The sequence below is a fragment of the Anomaloglossus baeobatrachus genome, chromosome 8 (assembly GCF_048569485.1).
Source record: "Anomaloglossus baeobatrachus isolate aAnoBae1 chromosome 8, aAnoBae1.hap1, whole genome shotgun sequence".
Taxonomy (NCBI): Eukaryota; Metazoa; Chordata; class Amphibia; order Anura; family Aromobatidae; genus Anomaloglossus; species Anomaloglossus baeobatrachus.
In genome coordinates this window covers 148911841-148930953 of record NC_134360.1, presented here as the reverse complement: position 1 = coordinate 148930953, position 19113 = coordinate 148911841, and the positions used below count along the sequence as shown (strand labels likewise).

At 43.8% G+C, this 19113-nt stretch overlaps 1 protein-coding gene across 4 annotated transcripts in view; it reads left to right on the top strand.

Moving 5' to 3' along the window:
* The window catches only part of KCNT2 (potassium sodium-activated channel subfamily T member 2), a 1626062-nt gene that overhangs the window by 324113 nt on the left and 1282836 nt on the right, over positions 1-19113 (top strand). For 3 of the 4 annotated variants that reach the window (XM_075322031.1, XM_075322032.1, XM_075322030.1), the window contains exon 1: positions 15001-15237. The exons of the other annotated variant lie outside the window; for it this stretch is intronic. In XM_075322031.1, coding sequence (XP_075178146.1) covers positions 15101-15237 — 137 coding nt within the window. In that variant the 5' untranslated portion in view covers positions 15001-15100. Of the gene's footprint in view, positions 1-15000; positions 15238-19113 lie in introns of those variants that run through there. 4 annotated transcript variants of the gene reach the window in all.

The window sequence follows — 19113 nt, the reverse complement described above, 5'->3', positions numbered from 1 at the left end:
ACATGTGCTCTTGCGGTCTGAATGGGCGCCGCCGGGTCTCTGTCTGTCTGTGTGCGCTGCCTAGGAGATCTTGGGCATGCGCGCTTGGAATCAATGTGGTGCCGCTCGGCCGCCAGTTGTATATGTGCGTTGCCTGGGAGATCCCGGGCATGTGCACTGGCTGGCTGACTGTGGCGCCGCTGGGCCTCCGTCTAGGCGTGCCCGTTGCCTAGGAGATCCTGGGCGTGCGCTCCTGTGATATTAATGGCGGTGCGGGACCAACTTGAATGCTGGTGTGGCCGGACCCTGTCTGTGCATAATGCCCGCAGTATATTGGACATGTGCACCTGCAGGGAGGTTGACATCGGCATAATTAATTGATTACACCCAGCTGGTTTTGGCTATTTAAATCCACTGTGATATGCAGCTCCATGACGCCTCGCCCTGGACTGTGGCAGCAATATACTTACAGCATTGTCTGTTTGCTATGGATCCCTGCTGATGGCGCCATGGACCTGCATATCTGATACCATATCTCTTTGGGCAAGTACCTTATTGTTAATTATCACATGTTCCATACCACATGTGGTGCACTTTTAAATTGTTTGTCTTATTGTAAGTCACTTGGTTGCTGATATAGTCTATTTATCTTTTAGCCTCCTGATGAACCATACGTTTTTTGTATGGGGAAATGCGTTGGGGTGGAGATAATCCATTTTCAATGAAGTTGACGGCTCACTTTCATCAATAAAAAGGGATTTGTTAGAGAGCACCTCTATATACCTCTTTGGATTTATATGGACTGAAATCTTCCTTCCATACTATGTGGCGCTGCCTGAACCATTGTGTGTGGTCCCAAAGATAAGTCTGGGCTCTGATTTCATCCCTTTCATGTGAACCCCCACTTCGGACAATTGTATATGTTCATTGTACATTTTGTCTCTTTGTTTATATGCAAGCGACCGGATTGGTCATTTACTTATACCTGTATATGCACGTTGGTGGTATGTTACCTTTAATCTAATAATAAAAATTTATAATTTTGGAATAATTGAACTATTTACTGCTTGATAATATTCCTGGGACTTGGAGCCCAATTAGTATACTGCACTTTAATAATAAATTATTTTAAAATGTCTATTATTATTGTTTTACTTAGTTTACTTTTGTTATTTCCTGTAGAAAAATCAGAAAAAAAATCAGAAAAAAAACATTCCAAAGCATTACTGTTGGATCTCACAATAATAATACATTAAAAAAATATAATTATTAATAAATAACCACAAATTAAACTCTAAAAATAAACGAAAACACGTCAGTAGTCAAAATGTCTACATTCAGTAGTTCTAGTAGGTGTCACGAGTCCAGTAGTCCTAGTGATAAATTTTAGAAATTACAAAAATGAAAATAGACTGATGCAAATGTTTGGACACCCTTAGAGATTTTTGTGCTGAGATAACACTGACCAAGGTTTCAGACCTTAATTAGCCTGTTGGGGTTACAGCTTGTTCACAATCATCATTAGGAAAGGCCAGGTGATGCAAATTTCACAGCTTTATAAAAACCAGCTTTTTCTAACCTTGTGCCAAAAAACAATATCCATGTATTCTCCTAAGCAGCTGCCTAGTACTATAAAAATTAAAATCATGAAGGCCCACAAAGCAGGCGAAGGCTATGAAAACATAGCAAAGTGATTTAAAGTTGCTTTTTCCTTAGTTCAAAATATAGAAATGGCAGCTAACAGTAACAAGGAAGGTCAAGATAAGGTCTGGAATACCAAGCAAAAGTTCTGTGAGATCTGCTCATTGCAAGAGAGGCAATTCAGAGCCCCACATGACTGCAAAAGACCTTCAGGAAGATTTAGCAGACTCCGGAGTTGGGGTTCATTGTTTTACTGTTCAGAGACACCTGAACAAATGTAGCCTTCATGGTAGAGTCATCAGAAGAAAACCTCTCCTGCTTCGTCACAATAAAATTCACTGTCAGAAGTATGGAAAAACATCTAAACAAGCCTGATGCAATTTGAAAACCAGTCCTGTGAACCAATAAGATTAAAATAGAACTCTTTGGCCACATTGATCAAAGGTATGTGTGGGGAAAAAAAGGGCACAGAATTTCAGGAAAAGAACATATCACCAACCAGCATGGGGGGTTGATCAATCATGCTTTGGGATTGTTGCAGCCCATGGCATGGGGAGCATTTCACGGGTAGAGGGAAGACTGGATTCAATGAAATTTAAATAAATCCTTGATGCAAACATAACACCATGTGTAAAAAAAGCTGAAGTTGAAAGGAGGAAGGCTTCTACAAATAGATAATGATCCTGAACACACATCAAAATTCACAAAAGACTACCTCAAAAGGCACAAGCTGAAGGTTATAGAAAGGCCCTCACAGTCCCCTGCTCTGAATATCATTGAAAATCTGTTGCTAGACCTCAAAACAGCCATGCTTGGAAGACAACCCGGGAATCTCACAGAACTGGAAGACGTTTCCAAGGAAGAATGGATGAAAATCCGTCTAACAAAAATTGAAAGTCTCTTAGCTGACTACAAAGAGCATTTATAAGCTGTTAAACTTGCCAAATTTTGAAACATAATTTTTTTGGTTAGGAAATTAGAAGGGCTCAAAATTTATCAGCAATTTCTCATTTTTTAAAGACAGGTAAAGTGGGAATGTGGTACTGGTTGGGTGCATGGATGTGTGGTGAAGGTCATACCTTTTTGCAGGGCACTTGTCATCATTGCTTCTGATGAGCCAGAACCAGTCCGCAGTGAAGACAATAAAAGAGGCCAAGAGTTCTTAAACAACTGTCTTTTACAGAACAACTTGCAGAATTCTTCCAATATGACTTTACACGTGAGCTAACAGGCACAAAACTTAAGCATGTTTTTTTTAAATGGCTTTAGATACACAGCAAAAGAGTCTGCGAAGGTCCCCTTCCCACACTATGGTTTCCCTTCTTCATCCTTTTCACAAGAGTAACTCCAAGTGGACAACACGCTATTGAACGGATTGAGCCACATGCTCTCAGACACTTCACAACAAAGGCCTAGCTTCTCCAGAGGAAATGGGGTTATGCGGTATGCCATAGCTCCAGTGTAGAGCTCTTGCTCACAGTCACTAGCAAAGGTTCCGTGAGGGAAGGCTGTTCTCTGTTCCTCACTATTGAGTGTAACCCCATACCTGTAAAAGGTTAAGAGCCTGGCCAACTATCAATTCTCCAGCTCTGTCTGTTGCATTGTTCAAAGCTATAGTCCCTAGGTAGGTTTACGATATCTCACAGTTGATGTTCGGCATCGGGGTTGTACCGAGTATCCCACTAACTGCAGCCTTTTTTGATACTAGATTACTTGCACATGAGTACAATTCATGAGTCAAACACTATCTGAGTTGTAAAACTGGAACCAGTCTCTTGCCCTAAGTATTAATTTCACCCATTGTTGTTAAGTCCTAACTTAACTATTTCTGCCCCACCAGTCATCTTGTTTCTGGGCAGAAGTTCCTATCTATCAAACATCCTACATGCACTAGCTCATATACTATAAAACATTCCTATGCATCTTATACTATAGTACTATTTGAACTCATAACCTTACGCTATACTTATTAAAACACATTACAATTCACATATTACAGTTTATACCAAGACGCATGACACAATTCACATATGACGTATAAACACATTTGATGTCTTCAAGGGCAGCAACACACAACCGCCTTGACTAGTCTGTTAAATTCCTCTGTTTTTGAAACATGGGTGTCCTTGACCATGCAGACACCTAATACCAACACAATTATATGAAAAACTGTTTCTCTTTTTTGGGCTATATTCATCATGGCTTCTCCTTTATTCGAACCAATGACCTTTCTCTTGGGAATCAACCTAATAACACACTGAGCTATTAGAGAATGTTATGACAGGTTATAGTTTGTAGTATATAGGAAGAAAATGTTTTTTTTCCACAACCAGGAGCAAAGCAGTACCAATGCAATGACATAATAAGAATTTGTATAACTAATCATATGCTAAATAATTGCATTTCAAATTTATGTAAGAGGTAACTAATATGATTGTCTATAAAATGAAGGTAGTCTCATATTTATACCTCTAGTGGATCATGAATAAGTGCAATAAAGTTTATGACATACTTGGAATTATTGGTGCTCAAAAAGTTTTCAAACCTGTCATTAGATACAAAAAAAATGGATAGTGGATGATGAGATATGGAGCCTGAAAGTCAACATTCTAAACATTGTTACCGTTTTGCTTATCAGTGCATGTTTATTCATCTTTAATGTCAGAATTATTTTCAGTGTTTCCAGCGGCTAATTTATTGCAGTTTTCAGGCTTTAGTGTTAGAAAATAAGCTACGAACAACCTAACCCACATCAACTACCAACTACATAAATCTGTCAGCAGGTGAATTGGCATCACTAGCTCACGTAGGGAAAGCAAGGAGTAAGTTGTCAATCTTCTCCTCATGATCATATTTTTGTTAGCCAATCAACATCTACAAGAATTTACTTATAATTGTTATCCGCACCATCACCATTCTTATCTTCTGATTTCCATAATCTTCCTGCTCTCTCTTTTGGTTCATCATCATTTCACTTCTTATGTACCCAAGACATTTGTTTAGTTGTATGATTGTTTTGGAACAGAACTCCCTTATATCTAAATTCACCACAATCAATGGTAAATGGCCTGGATTGTACTGCCTTTTGAAAAAGAATAGCCTGCGTTTAACCTCAATTGAACATATGTAGCCATCATTATTTAATAATGCTTTTACTTTCATGTTGCAATGTGCATGGTCTGCTCTATGGAATTGATGCTGTGCTGCAAGTTGCAGTCCACCATTGACAGGAGTAGTAACAGCCAGGGATTGTACATGTATTTTAGGGCCAATTGAGTCATTTTTGTTAAACAGTGGCAATGCATGATCAAAATTGGACTCATGGCTTACTGTTGGTTATACATCCACATATAAGGACCCTTGTTCACCAACTCTACATCATCCTCATTGAAAATTATCCCATCGCATCTAAGACTAGGATGGAATGTTATATCAAATGCTACTGTGATGCCCCTGCAGTAACCAGGTGTCACAAAATAAGGTAACAATTAAGCTAACAGCTCGGATCTTACATGACTGTGCCAGTCATTACACAAACACAAGCACACCAGGACATTTACACTCGCTGTACCCAGCTGGGAGCCTCACTTAGCCACAGGGCTGGGCACTGTAGATAACAGGCAGCCAACTGAGAGGAAGAGACCAGACCTGGGGGAGGAGATAGTGACCTGGGAAGTTTTAGTGAGCAGCCAGGGAAAGGAAGTGTTAAGTAGTCTGTATTAGACAGTGAAAGAGGAAGGGTGTCAAGATAGACCACTGACTCTTGAGACACATAGAAGGAGAAAAAGAGACTGCAAAGAACCTGAGTAGTAAGAACTGCCACTCAGAGGAGGAAAGTAGCTGTGGAGTGAGAGAGCAAGCCCCAAGGACAGAGGGACCCTGTGGGGTGGACATCCAAAGCTTACAGTACTTTGCATGTAGGGGTGCAGATCCCCAGAACAGACACGAACTTCAGGCCCTCTATTAACTCTGCCAGGCGGGTGGGTTTCCAGGGCCCATCTTCCACCCTTTAACGTCCGAGGCATCAGCAGCAAAGTGGCACCAGGACACATACCCTTAAATAGTCCAAGCTGCCTGCGGCAAGACCCAGACACCGGGAGGACAGATGGAGAGTGGCACCAGGTTGACAGGCACAGCCATAAGGACTTGGGTGCACCTGGAATCCAGTACATCTCAGGGCATTGAACAAGTGAGTAAACACCATCAAACTGCCCTCTTTGTCTGGACTGACTAACTGCCTTGTGCCTCCATGTTAACCCCTTCACCTACCCCTGGGGAAATCCCTGCTCACGGAGGGCTCCACCATCCATGCTGCACCTATGCATCACCCCCAGTGGGAACCTTCACTGGCGGCCCCGTCATCCCTGGCTGCAAACCGTGAATGGCGTAGTCGGACTTTTTATTCTATTTTTTTTTTATTTAAAACTGGTCGACGGTGCCCCCGGATCTGGTACCCCTCGAGCCATGGACCGGCCGGATCCGAGGAGCCCGGCTGCCTCGGGGCTCGACACTACACAGGATAACTCCTAGTCAACTAAAACTGGGAGAGTTTGTAAATGACATTGCATAACAGCAACAATGTTTCTGTCAATCTGTCACGGTCATCTCCCTGCTGTTTTGAGACTAGTGACAGACTTAGGACTGGAGCCTCCCATCACCATCTTGACTCCTCATTTAACCAAAGTCTCCTTTCCTTTGGCATCTCATGAGTTAATTTCAGGTTTCCTTACCAGTAGGTCAGGTTCAGCGCAGGTCAGCTGTTGCTGCTTTTGGTCCACGCCCATTTAGTTTAAACACTGGAGCCTTCCCCCCAGTCTGTTAGAATCATTTCTACTTTGGCCAGCCTGGTGGAAGAAACTGCTGAGGTTTTGTCCTGTACCCATCCACCTGCTACTTTAGAGTCCATCTTCTATGGTGAAGTTTGGTGTTTTGTAACCTTCTGTTTATACTTCCATTTGTCTTTCCTTTTCCTGCGTGTTACCCGACACGTAGTTCGCCGCTACAGGATGTGTAGCGGGTAACCATCGCGACAAGGGAGGAAATTTCTCTGTCAGATGCTACTCAAAGGCAGCATGCTGGCCAATTAGAGGCAAACGGCTCCTGCCTTTGACGTCAGCGCTCTGGCAGCGGACGTTCCGGCATCGGTTGCGATGGTTACCCGATACACATCCTGTAGCGGCGAACTATGTGTATCAGGTAACCATCTCAATGAGGGAGGAACTTCCTCTGTCAGATGCTACTGAAAGGCACCGTGCTGGCCAATCAGAGGCAAGCGGCTCCAGCCTTTGACATCAGCGCGCTGGCAGTGGAAGCTCCGGGGCATCAGTCGCACGCTTACCCGATATACATCTTGTACCTGAGAACTGCAAGTCTCAGGAGGCCGGCGATGGAACGGAAGGTAAGGTGAGCATAATATGTGTGTGTGCATTCGTGTTTGTATGTGTTTGTGTTTGCCTGCCATTGTTTTCAATGGTGTTCGAAGGTGTTTGAAAGTGTTCGACGAACGTTCGACGAACACATCCGCCGTTTGACGAACCGAACCCGAACACTTGGGTGGTGGCTCATCACTAATCACTATGGCTCAGGCTGCAGCATTTGCACAGCTGTTGCAGACCCCGTCTCAGGAGTTTTTGAACATGTGGTCTGAGGTTGTGCAGCAGTGGAAACAAATAACTGAGTTTCTGGTGTCTGCACATACCCAGGTGAAACCAGAACCCAGTATAGCCCTCCCGGATAGGTTTTCTGATAGGAGGGATAAGTTTACCACCTTCAGGGAGGCCTGAAAATTATACTTAAGGCTCCACCCTTGCTCTTCAGGGAGTGAGGAACAGCAAGTAGGGATTGTTGTCTCTCTGTTGCGGGAAGATCCCCAGTCCTAGGGTTTCTCTCTGCCGACCGACTCTCCATCATTACAGTCAGTGTATGAGTTTTTTGCGGCTTTGGCCCTTGTATATGGTGACCCTGATGGCATCATGCTCATGGAGTCTAAACTCCAAAGGCTCTAGCAGGGAATGCGGCCAGTTAAGGAGTATTGCTCGGAGTTCCAGAGGTGGGCCAATGACACCCAGTGGCATGACCCAGCTCTTAGGAGTCATTTCTCTCAGAGGTTGTCAGCTAGGCTTAGGGACTCTGGTGCAATACTCCGCCCCAGAGTCACTGGAGGCTGCCATGGCCCTCGCCATTAGAGTGGATCGATGCCTCAGGGAGAGACCCTCCAGGACCCTGTCCCCTGTCGTTTTCCCCAGAGATGATCACCCACTGGTGCAAGCTGAGAAAGCAGTTTGTGTGGAGCCTACCCTCAGACTGAGTCACTTGCGGTTTGTCGTGGGTCTGGGTCTTGGTTCTACTGTGGAGATAAGGAGCATTATATCGGGGCCTGTCCAATAAGACCTAAGCAGGAGCTGTGTGTTAAAAAGCTGCATCCTCCTTGAGGGAAGCGTCCAGGCAGTGTATATTTCCTCTATCTATATGTCCCAGTTCACTATTACGGCTGAAGCAAGGGTTACTCCAAGCGGAGTCTCCCTTTTTTCCAAAAATTGGGCCACACAGACACCCACCCCTTCAGTGGCAGCACTTGTGCCCCAGTTGTACACTTCACAGGTAGATTTGCATCAAGCACATTCAAAATACACAAGCATTTACTCTCCCCAGGATGACACAGGGGTAGTAAATTCCTTGTGGATCCATGACTTGTTCATTTTGATGAACGTTAGTCTGTCCACATTGTCACTGGACAGACCCGTGCGCTTATCTGTCAGCACACACTGAGCAGCACTGAAGACACGTTCAGAGACAACGCTGGCAGCTGGACACGACAAGATCTCCAAGGCGTAAGTGGAGAGCTCTGGCCATTTTTCAAGATTTGAAGCCCAAAATGAGCAAGGCTCCAGTTGCTAAGTAATGGCATCGATGTTCATTTGGAGATACTCCTGTATCATCCTCTTCAGCCGTTGACTATGTGTCAAAAGAAGAGAGTTCCGGCACACTGTGTTGTTTCCCAAAAAAAGGAGAATACAATAATTCAAGTGGTTTAATCTGTTTTTTCTTTATTGGAAAGTATTGTCGTGCTGTACATGAATAGAAAATCCGCCAGGACGTTTCGGCCCTAGGCCTTCATCAGGTCGGACAATCTGACCATGTCGAGCAAAGCTCCGTGCTAAAGGGAAAATAGTGAGTCGCCAGTCGTCATAAATAAATATGATCCAGCATGGAATCTAGTCCTGTGGGGAGGTAGAGACTTTGGAAAGGTCCTGTGGAGTGATTCAGTGGACTGGGTGGACTAGAATGTCCTGCATGGATGTAATAAGGCTAAAGGACTATTGGTTATTCAGGCTCTGGGTCCATGACTTCCGGAATGGATAATTAATTGACATACCACATACTACGTACTGCTATTGCCTGTGGCAATGGATATGTCAGTAAGGAGCTGCTAGTCCGCAAAGTGCTAGTTAGGATAGGGTGCTTATGCTGGTGGCAGTAGTATATCTGCAAATATAAAACTGTTACCTTTGTGGATGTATTGAGGCTAGGAGCCTAATTGTTGTTATGGATCCAAATCCGTGAACCACGGGTTAGATTTCCACTGACACCGCCACCAATAGTGGAGCTTCAGTTAAGGGACACTAGGTAAAATGAATTGTTTATACTGGTAGCAGTAGCAGATCAGTTGCCGCGGGAGGCTGGATCAAATCCTGCAAGGGGTAATGTGTCAAGGAGATAAGAATAACTCCGGTGGGGCTGGCCTCCGTGTGCGGTGGTGATTGTGCGTGCTGCGCGTCCTGTGCACAGGACACGCAGCACGCACAATCACCACCGCACACGGAGGCCAGCCCCACCGGAGTTATTCTTATCTCCTTGACACATTACCCCTTGCAGGATTTGATCCAGCCTCCCGCGGCAACTGATCTGCTACTGCTACCAGTATAAACAATTCATTTTACCTAGTGTCCCTTAACTGAAGCTCCACTATTGGTGGCGGTGTCAGTGGAAATCTAACCCGTGGTTCACGGATTTGGATCCATAACAACAATTAGGCTCCTAGCCTCAATACATCCACAAAGGTAACAGTTTTATATTTGCAGATATACTACTGCCACCAGCATAAGCACCCTATCCTAACTAGCACTTTGCGGACTAGCAGCTCCTTACTGACATATCCATTGCCACAGGCAATAGCAGTACGTAGTATGTGGTATGTCAATTAATTATCCATTCCGGAAGTCATGGACCCAGAGCCTGAATAACCAATAGTCCTTTAGCCTTATTACATCCATGCAGGACATTCTAGTCCACCCAGTCCACTGAATCACTCCACAGGACCTTTCCAAAGTCTCTACCTCCCCACAGGACTAGATTCCATGCTGGATCATATTTATTTATGACGACTGGCGACTCACTATTTTCCCTTTAGCACGGAGCTTTGCTCGACATGGTCAGATTGTCCGACCTGATGAAGGCCTAGGGCCGAAACGTCCTGGCGGATTTTCTATTCATGTACAGCACGACAATACTTTCCAATAAAGAAAAAACAGATTAAACCACTTGAATTATTGTATTCTCCTTTTTTTGGGAAACAACACAGTGTGCCGGAACTCTCTTCTTTTGAATATTCATTTTATTTTTCCAGAGCACCTGCCCAAGGTGATGCTAGGTCTTATCTCTATTTTGGTTGACTATGTGTCAGACTTGTTGTCCCTGGTGGCCTTGCAAAGTATGGTCTAAAAAAATTATTAAAAGATTAAATAAAATTGCTGTTACCAGCACCAGATACGGTGCTGCTGGTACGGTTAGACTGTTGAAGATGACGAGACCGTCCCATGTTTGTCGAGTTACAACTTGGAGATTCCCTCCATGCACCACGGGTGTTTGGTGGAAAAGCCGAGTTAATATCGAGTAACAGCTTTTGCTGATTCTCCTGCATACGTGCGTCCCTTTCTATGGCTGGAATTATGTCACAAAATTTGGACTTGCATCTGGGATCTAATAGTGTGGCAAGCCAGTACTCATCATCACTTCTAATTTTGACAATACGAGGGTCATGATGGAGGTAGTGCAGCAAGAAGGCGCTCATGTGTCTGGAGCAGCCATGCGGACCAAGTCCATGCTGTGTTTGTGGCATAGAGGTGCTAACCGTTCTTTCTTCCTCTGACATCTCCCCCCAACCTCTTTCAACTGACATTTGACCAAGGTCTCCCTCATCCGCTGAGTCTTCCATGTCCATGGACAGTTTGTCCTCCATTTCTTCATGTTCTCCTGCACCTTCCTCAACATTTTGCCTGCTACCATGCGCCCTTGTTGATCCCTGTCTCCCATGGTCCCATGCCTGCCGCGTTGGTGATGATGAACATCTGGACCTTGGTGATGTTGTTGTCTCTTGCGCATATGAATCCTCCTGTAGTTCCTCTCCTTCCTGTTGTCCCACCCCCTGAGTCCGAATAGTGTTTAGCGTGTGCTCCAGCATGTAAATGACTGGAATTGTCATGCTGATAATGGCATTGTCAGCGCTAAACATATTCATCGCCATGTTGAAACTGTGCAGAAGGATGCATAGGTCCTTGATCTGAGACCACTCTATCAGGGTGATCTGCCCCACCTCTGCATCTCTTTGGCCCAGGCTGTATGTCATGACGTATTGCACCAGGGCTTGGCGGTGCTGCCACACTCGCTGTAACATGTGGAGAGTCGAATTCCAGCGTGTTGGCACATCGCATTTCAGGCGATGAACCGGCAGGCCGAAAGACTTCTGGAGCGATGCAAGTCACTCAGCTGCGGCGGTTGAACGGCGAAAGTGAGCAGACAGTTTTCGGGCCCTGTTCAAAAGGCCATCTAGGCCAGGATAGTGTATTAAAAATTGCTGTACAACAAGGTTCAACACGTGAGCCATGCAAGGCACGTTTGTCACCTTGCCCAGGCGAAAGGCCGCACCCAGGTTTGCAGCATTGTCGCACACGGCCTTACCAGGCTGCAGGTTGAGTGGAGACAACCATTTACCAAACTCTGTCTCCAGAGCTGCCCACAACTCAGCCGCTGTGTGACTCCTAGTTCCAAGACATTTCAAGACAAAGACCGCCTGATGCCGTTGTGCTATGCTGCCAGCATAGTAATGAGGAGTGCGTGATTCCTTCTGCGCAGTTAGAACGCTGGTGGCCTGACCAAGCAGGCTTGGGGCGGAGGTGGAGGACCCAAGTCGTGGGGACAGCAAAACTTGTGCAGCAGACCCTTCACCATGTATCAGCATAGTTACCCAGTGCCCAGTCAGCAACATGTAACATCCCTGTCCATGCTTACTGGTCCAAGTATCGGTGGTGAAATGCACCTGTTCACACACAGAGTTTCTCAAGGAAGTGGTGATGTTGTGTGCAATATGCTGGTGTAGCGCAGGCACACCTTTCTTAGAGAAGTAGTTGCGACTGGGCATCTGGTACTGGGGCACAGCGACAGACATAAGGTCTCTAAAATCCTGTGTGTCCACCAGGCGGAAAGGCAGCATTTCGGTAGCCAAGTGCTTACAGAGGGATAAAGCCAACCTCTTAGCTTTGTCATGGGTCGCAGGAAATGGCCTTTTATTTGTTCACATCTGAGGGACAGAGATCTGGCTGCTGTGTGTAGACGGAGGTGAGTAGGGTGTCCCTGGAAAAATACAGGTTTGTGAGGAAAGTGCAGGCGTAGACATGATGTTGCCTTCATCCAACGTTGGTGATATCGATGTCTGAGAGAGCTGTACACACGCACTTGTTTCCCCTTCCAAACCAACTGACGACCTACCAAGTAATCTGCCTGTTGCGGTTACAGTGGTGGAAGTTGTGCATGGAAAACCAGGTGTGACAGCTGTCCCCACAGTCCTAGAAGATGAAGAGCGCGTGGATGCACTGGAAGGGGCGTCTCATCGTCATCAGTATTTTCCTCATTGTCTATTACAACAGGTGTTTCAGTTTGTGAATAAGGGTCAACATTATGCTCAGAAACTTGGTCACGGCCTGAATCTGAGTCACAAAGGTTCTGGGCATCACTGCAGACCATTTCCTGGTTTGTACTCACTGTAGCTTGGGAGCAGACCTCTGATTCCCAGGCTATAGTGTGACTGAACAGCTCTGCAGACTCAGCCATCTCTGTTCCACCATACTGTGCAGGGCGGATGGAGACTTGAGAGCTGGGAGAAAGCAAGTGTGATTGGGATGACAACTCAGAGGACTGGTGTTTTTTGGATGCGGTAGTTGAGGTGGAGGGGAGGGCACTTGTTGGACCACTTGAGATCCATTCAAGCATTTTCTTTTTTTGGGCAACATCTACTTTTGTTCCAGTTGTTCGTAAAAAAGGGAGCACATCCGATTGTCCACAGAAAGTAGTAGAGCTCTTACTTTTGCTGGAAGATGGCCTATCTTCAGCAGATGTTAATGGAGCTTTGCCACCTTCCCCATGGACACAAACTTTTTTTCCTTTTCCAACACGCCTGTTCCCCTTTCCACCAGCATCTGTCATTTTGGCACTGAATTTGCTAGCGACAAGATTGTACACTTAAAATGTGGTAGTAAAAATTGAGAGGTGGTGTAGATTGCAGTGGTGGTCTACCTTTATTGACAGCAGAATAAACAACAATAACTATCCCGGACAATTAAACTATGACCCTTGAAATGGCAGCACAGTTTTCTAGTATAATAGATTAGTAAAAATGAGTTTGAGTGTGCAATGCAGAGGTGCTGCAAATATCTTTGCACTAGTGGGACACTAATGAAGTCCAACAGCCACTTTTAGGATGCCACTAAGTTTCCTCAGTGTTTGGTATTATAGTGGCTTTGTAACAATGAGCTTGAGTGTGCAATGCAGAAGTGCTGCAAATATCTTTGCACTAGTGGGACACTAATGAAGTCCAACAGCCACTTTTAGGATGCCACTAAGATTCCTCAGTGTTTGGTATTATAATGGCTTTGTAACAATGAGCTTGAGTGTGCAATGCAGAGGTGCTGCAAATATCTTTGCACTAGTGGGACACTAATGAAGTCCAACAGCCACTTTTAGGATGCCACTAAGTTTCCTCAGTGCTTGGTATTATAATGGCTTTGTAACAATGAGCTTCAGTGTGCAATGCAGAGGTGCTGCAAATAGCTTTGCACCAGTGGGACACTAATGAAGTCCAACAGCCACTTTTAGGATGCCACTAAGTTTCCTCAGTGTTTGGTATTATAATGGCTTAGTAACAATGAGCTTGAGTGTGCAAAGGGCAGGAGGGTACAGTGGCCGGGTTGTGGGTCAGTGTAGAGGAAAGGAAGCCTCACTTTCTATCCCTCCTAATGGTGAAATTAAGCAAGGAACTCCCTGACCTTAGCTACACAGATGCTCTTATTTGTAGCTGTTAAAAACTGTTTCCATGGACCTGACTGTCACCTATGGCTCTGAGCCTGCTGTAATTAGCCCTTGCAAGGGCTGAAAGAAACTTATATCCCTATTCTGTATAGCGCTGTGTGTAGAGCGTACACAGCAGTATTGGAGACAGGAGCTAAGCCAGCGGTGACTGACACCCAGACGCAGAAGAGATAATGGCGTCCGGACGAGCAGATACCCGTTTTTATAATGCAGGGACACGTGACATGTACATCCTATCACACATGCCGTTGCTTCTCTGGCTAAAAGTCCACTTAGCTGTGTGTGTCTGGGATTGGCTGACATGCTGGCCCGCCCCACTACACGCGCGCTTAGGGAGGGAAGGAAGAACAGAAAAAAAAAATGGCGATCGCCATTATCCCAGCAGCAGTGATCTGAATGCGCTGTTCCCGCACACTATACGCTGAAATTTCATAATAGTGTCAGTCACAGAGTGACTGACACTATTACAGCGGAAAACCAGCTAGTAATTAGCTTGGCTTTTTGCTGCTAGAACCGTTCTCGAACGTAACTAGAACTATCGAGCTTTTAGCAAAAAGCTCGAGTTCTAGTTCGATCTAGAACAGCCCCCAAAATCATTCGAACCGCGAACTGGAGAACCACGAACCACGAACTGTGCTCAACTCTAGTTACAACAACAAAAAAAAGCTTAAAAAAACTTGTAAATATTTCTATGAGAATGCTTGAAGTTTATTACATTTTTGATAACTATTTAAAATTGCTGAAAAAAAAGTCTGTGGAGAAGATCGTACATAAATGAATTTGCTTGTTGAAAAAGGATTTACTTAAGAAAAAAGTAAGGTTCTAAGAGGGACAAAAGCATCTTTAGAAAGAAAAATCACTATAATGAGACAGTACGGCAATCTGCTTCGTATTAATGAGTGTTACAGGGATTTGTAATGTAATCATATTAAGCAGAACACGGCTCTTCCTGTTCCCTGTGAGCCTGGTTAGTAGGCGACATGGAGTGAGCCCTGCCAGCAATGAACACATCAGGCAGGATCTTGAATTATAGGGAGACAAGTTTACATTTATATGGAAATCCAGGAATGGGTGAATCAACATTAAAGACCACCGATACCAGCAGGTTACGAGAAGAAACATGGCCATAAGCAAATTAGAGTCACTGCAACAATTTACGGAGCAGAAGACCGAGATGTCCCCCCGATTAGTGCCATGTAGTGCCACTTTTGTGCCTTTTCCAGGACATGAACCATCCTTGTCTGAAACGGGACAAAGGTAAAGGGCAAAGCTATACTTGTCTCATAAATCCTATGTTCAGAGAGGATTTTACATTAGTTTGTCTACATTCATACTGTGGTTTTGTGATGCAGTTATGAAAGGTTAGATAGATCAGATAATAAGATAGATAGATAGATAGATAGATAGATAGATAGATAGATAGACAGACAGAAACTTAATGGATAGATAGAGGGATAGATAGATTGATAGATTGATAGATAGAGGGATAGATAGATAGATAATGGATAGATAGAGGGATAGATAGATAGAGGGATAGATAGATGGATAGACAGATAGATAGATGATATTAATGTAACCTAAATTTATTTCTCCACTTTATAAATTCCTTAACTATTAATTTTGGTAAATGGCTTATTTCTTATTTGTATTGCCAGCACTTCTATCTATTTTTTTTTAAATACTCTTTATATATTGTAGAAATAGCAACCGGTATTATCTTCATTTCAGATTGATTTCTGCTTGATCAGATATTAAATTATGTTGAGAAATCTTGGGCTCCATACAGCTGACAAACAAATCTTAGCTGAGACATACGATGGCCTTCTGGAATAAAAGTATTCTTTATGAGAGGAGTTTTCTGCTGATGGGAAATTTTGCATTGCAGCTTGTTTCCGAATGCCTGAAGGGAACAGGTATCCCTTACGGCATCATGTCTCTCCTGCTATGGCTATAAATATTGCATTATTTCAGAATCCCTAGATTAATAAATTGCTTTGGTAAGGAACAGTATAAAGTTACAATTCAACACAAAACAAGAACATATCTTTTCTAAAAGGTCAGCAAAGATACATGTAATACTTTTGGAATATAGCCTCAACCATTGTCACAGTTGTGCTTTGATCTGAGCTACTGTCCCAGCCTTGTATATAATTAATGCTAGGTGCAAATGACTAGATGTTTTCTCAGCTGAGAATATTGATCCGTTATGCTAGTAATCTGATTTTATAGGATGTGTAGAAGATAGAAAAAAAAATCTCTTTCTTCTTCATTCTGTCAGTCTCTGAAAATCAGACTGGACTCGAATGTCATTTAAATGAAGTCTGATTTTTTTAGGGACCCATTGACTTGCATTTAATTTACAGAGGCAATTCTGGAATTCAGTAATTTTTTTCTCAGATTGATTTGGCCCAAGGAAAAAATTGGACTTGTGCCCAACCATAGAATTAAGGGGGCTTTACACGCAACGACATCGCTAACGAGATCTTCTTAAGTTGTTAAAGAATAAGGAACAAAGTATTCTTCACTGACAATGAAATGTGAAATCTTAGTGGTACTTTGCACAGTACGACGTCGCAAGCCGATGGTAGCGATGCCGAGTGCGATAGTCCCCGCCCCCGTCGCAACTGTGATATCTTGTGATAGCTGCCATAGCAAACATTATCGCTACGGCAGCTTCACATGCACTTACCTGCCCTGCGACGTTGCTCTGGCCGGCGAACCGCCTTCTTCCTAAGGAGGCGGGTCGTGCGGCGTCACAGCGACGTCACACGGCAGGTGGCCAATAGAAGCAGGGGGGCGGAGATGAGCGGGACATAAACATCCCGCCCACCTCCTTTCTTCCTCATTGCAGCCAGGACGCAGGTAAGGCGATGTTCCTCACTCCTGCGGCTTCATACACAGCGATGTGTGCTGCCGCAGGAACGAGGAACAACATTATAACATCGGTCCTTCCGAAATTATGGAAATGACCGACGCTACACCGATCATACGATTTCGATGCTTTTGCGCTCATTAATCGTAGTAAAAAGGATTCACATACTCCGATGTCGACAGCGACGCCGGATGTGCGTCACTTTCGATTTGACCCCACCGACATCGCACCTGTGATGTCGTAGTGTGCAAAGTACCACTTAGAGTCATTGAACTTTCAGGAATCACCATCTTCTGGGATGGATGGCTGGCACACATAATTATCTTTATTTTAGCAAATGTGGCAGTTTTTAAAAGGGAATCACTGGTTTATTAGAAAATAATTTGTTGCCTTTGGTCTTCTATTTTTTGGTCTTCTATTCGGTCTTCTGGTACTTTGCAGTCCCTGGTCATTTGTGGTGCAATACAGATAGATGAGAGGACACTTTTCAGCTTTGGAGTTTGGAGTTACCTTAAACATTGTTGAACACAGAAATAAAAGGACCCCTGTGCAAGAACAATATATAGGCCCGTTACAGCCGAGAGACTAATGAAAATGCAAAACTGCTTGTGCCTTTGTAGGTGGTGTTATGGCAATCAGCCAAGCCACAAACCACTTGCCAAATGAATGCTTCGTTGATGGAAGGAGGTCACAGAGTCAGGTCTGACAGTGCTTAGGTTCCCCAGAATTACACAAGGATAAAGATGTAACCAATCAATTGTGAACCAGTGTGTGAGGATTGAAAAGTAACCAATAATGTTTGAGTTGTATGTTAGAGCTTGTTAATAAATATGACCCCAAAATTTGTGGCACCTGGTACTGCAGGCGTGCTACAATAATATTTCCTTAACCGTGGAAATAGGTCCCTAACTTCTTGGAACCCTGGGCGGCTGTACAGGTTGCACCAATGATCTGTCCACCCCTGACCTTAGAGCTTTATAAGTGTTTTTCTGGGCAGGTTCAATACTGACTGCATTTTAATTTTATGCCAGAAAATCTGCTGTCCGATTTGAACAAATCTGCAGAAATTAATTTTGTTAGATTTGCTTGTCTCCACAATGGATCACTCTTTTAATAAAATGCTGCCCAAATATTACTGTAGCGTTCCTCAAAAGGCTGTTCAGGGCTCATCTTGTCCATTAACCCCCTCCAATTGAAACACCTTGCACTAACGAGCAGGTACTGCTTCACACGAGAGGGAAAACTGTCATACTTATATATTAGTAAGTGCCATAAAATCATATACACAAATTTGTTAAAATATAGGTAAAGTAGACAACCCCCTTAAGGATGCAAAGTCAATGATAAAACATTACGAAATCACGTTGTACCAATGATGAATAATGATGAGATGCTGGTGAGGGTGAAATGCGCTTTGTGAATTTTTTCTATATCACAAATCCTTATTCAAAGAACAGAACAATTACGGTTCTGGCTGTGCCTCTAGGCATATCATGGGTATCATTAGTAGGGAAGAAAGTACACGACGTGGCTTACACATTACCACATTATAGAGATTTCAGAGTCACAGGCATGAGGAGCTTCCGCTGTAAGAGCAATTAACCCCTTCATTTACTGAATGTTTTGCAGCTAACATTTCTGCAACAGTTATATGTAGAGTATTTTATTTTTGCAAATATGGAAATGTTCCAAAAGCACCTGGTATAATATACAGGGGCAATCCCACACAGATGCTAATATTAGCAGCTAAACGTAAAAACTATAATCTGCACCCTGTTTACAGTAAGATTTAAAACAACAATGAAATAAGTGTGAAAAAAACACCTTCAATAAAAATATAGGTTGTCCACTGACCTCCAAAGTATAGGATACTGCTGATGGAGCACCCTCCCCTGGATGAATGAGCATGAATAGAATAGCAACACTAGAATAGGGCCCATCAAATTAAATAAAGGTAATCAGAAATATCTATTGCTGCTGTTTTAACAAAAATAAGACACTGTCATATATTTTTTTGCCCCTAAAAATGCTAGGGCTTGTTTTCAGGTAGGTCTTATTTTGGGGGAAACACAGTTTGAGGAAGTTTACATATCAAACAAGTGCAAACCCCCCATTCCAGGATCGTTATACTTACCAGATCCGGGCGTCTGCGAAACTCCCAGGTCCTCCTGTGATCTTCAAATAGATGTAGAAACTTGGCACTCAAGATAAATGTGAATAGTGGTCTTTTATTAAGGAGAACTTGTAGGACCAGCATAAGC